The sequence below is a fragment of the Acanthisitta chloris genome, unplaced genomic scaffold (assembly GCF_000695815.1).
Source record: "Acanthisitta chloris isolate BGI_N310 unplaced genomic scaffold, ASM69581v1 scaffold10495, whole genome shotgun sequence".
NCBI classification, from domain to species: domain Eukaryota; kingdom Metazoa; phylum Chordata; class Aves; order Passeriformes; family Acanthisittidae; genus Acanthisitta; species Acanthisitta chloris.
In genome coordinates this window covers 32,196-33,442 of record NW_008673164.1, presented here as the reverse complement: position 1 = coordinate 33,442, position 1,247 = coordinate 32,196, and the positions used below count along the sequence as shown (strand labels likewise).

Genomic DNA, 1,247 nt, shown 5'->3' with positions numbered 1-1,247 from the left:
AAGAGACTAAAGAGGATGGAAAGGAGAAGGTAGAATCATAGAATAGAATCATAGAACAATTTGGGTTGAAAGGGACCTTAAAGATCATCCAGTTCCAAACCCCCTGTCATGGGCAGGGATGCCACCCACTAGATCAGGTTGCTCAGGGCCCCATCTAACCTGGCCTTGAACACTTTTAGGGGTGGGACATCCACAACTTCTCTGGGCAACCTGTGCCAGGGCCTCACCATGCAAAGTAGCCAGGTCCTGGGAAGTCTCCAAAGCACATGGGGACACTGGACCAGCTGACATTGAATCTTTTCCTGCTTGCCTTTGTGTAGTACTGGAGAAGCCTGTATCAGTGACGATGGACCCTATAGACCATGTGCGAATCGTGGGTGAACCTTTCAAAGTCACTTGCAGAGTAATTGCTCCTTCCCACAAGTATGGCATCAGATGGGTGACAGCAGCAAAGAGTGTAAGTAGTGCAGCTTCAGTGGGGTATGGGGCTTTCCTGGAAACTGGGGGACACAGGGTGGTAAGAGCTGCCCAGACCTGCATCACCTGCAGCAAAGCCTTGAACTGCCCAACCAAATCAGCTATTCAAGCTGTAGAAATCTGAATATGGCCATCCTGCCCATTGTCAGGATCTTGCTGCAAGAGAGAAGGGAAGTATGTTGCTTCAGCTATGTTCATTGGACAAGAGCTACAGTACCTATTAAGGCAACGTCTCTACCCAGCCCTGCTAGGGCTTATAAAGCAGCAAGTGTGTTCAGAACACACAATTCCCCAGAGAAAAGACATGGGTGAAGAAAGGCAATGCATTTCAAAATCTCTGTGGTGCTGACTTTATCTGGTAGATGGTTGAAAAAGGTTTGCCAGAAGTCCTTATTGATCTGATGCCTTTATTAAGGAGTTGAAATAACACAGGAGGTATGTGTGGATCACACAGTGTAAGGCCAGGTTGCAGTCAGAAGGCTGACAATAGCTATAACCTAACTGCTGTGGAATATCTGCCCTGGATGCTTAGGTTTAATATGCCTCTGGGTCACCACACAGATTGCTGTCTGATGTGCTTTCTAGCCCAGAACAGGAGCAGATGTGTATGCTTGTCTTAAATGTTCAGGTCCATCCTCTGCCCTTCCAATGTCTGATGTTCCCTCTCTGTCTGACAGGTCAAGAGAACTACGAAGGCAACTTTTGAAAATGATAACTACTTCATTGATGACACCCTGACAGTTCCAGCTGTGACCATGGAAGACAGTGGG

General features: G+C 47.4%; 1 protein-coding gene across 1 annotated transcript in view; it reads left to right on the top strand.

Moving 5' to 3' along the window:
• CSF1R (colony stimulating factor 1 receptor) overlaps window positions 1-1,247 on the top strand; it is an 18,284-nt gene that overhangs the window by 6,392 nt on the left and 10,645 nt on the right. The window contains 2 exon segments of the mRNA XM_009074822.1: window positions 321-457; window positions 1,155-1,247. The exon segment at window positions 1,155-1,247 is cut by the window's right edge and continues 43 nt beyond it. Of these exon segments, the coding sequence (XP_009073070.1) occupies window positions 321-457; window positions 1,155-1,247 (230 nt within the window).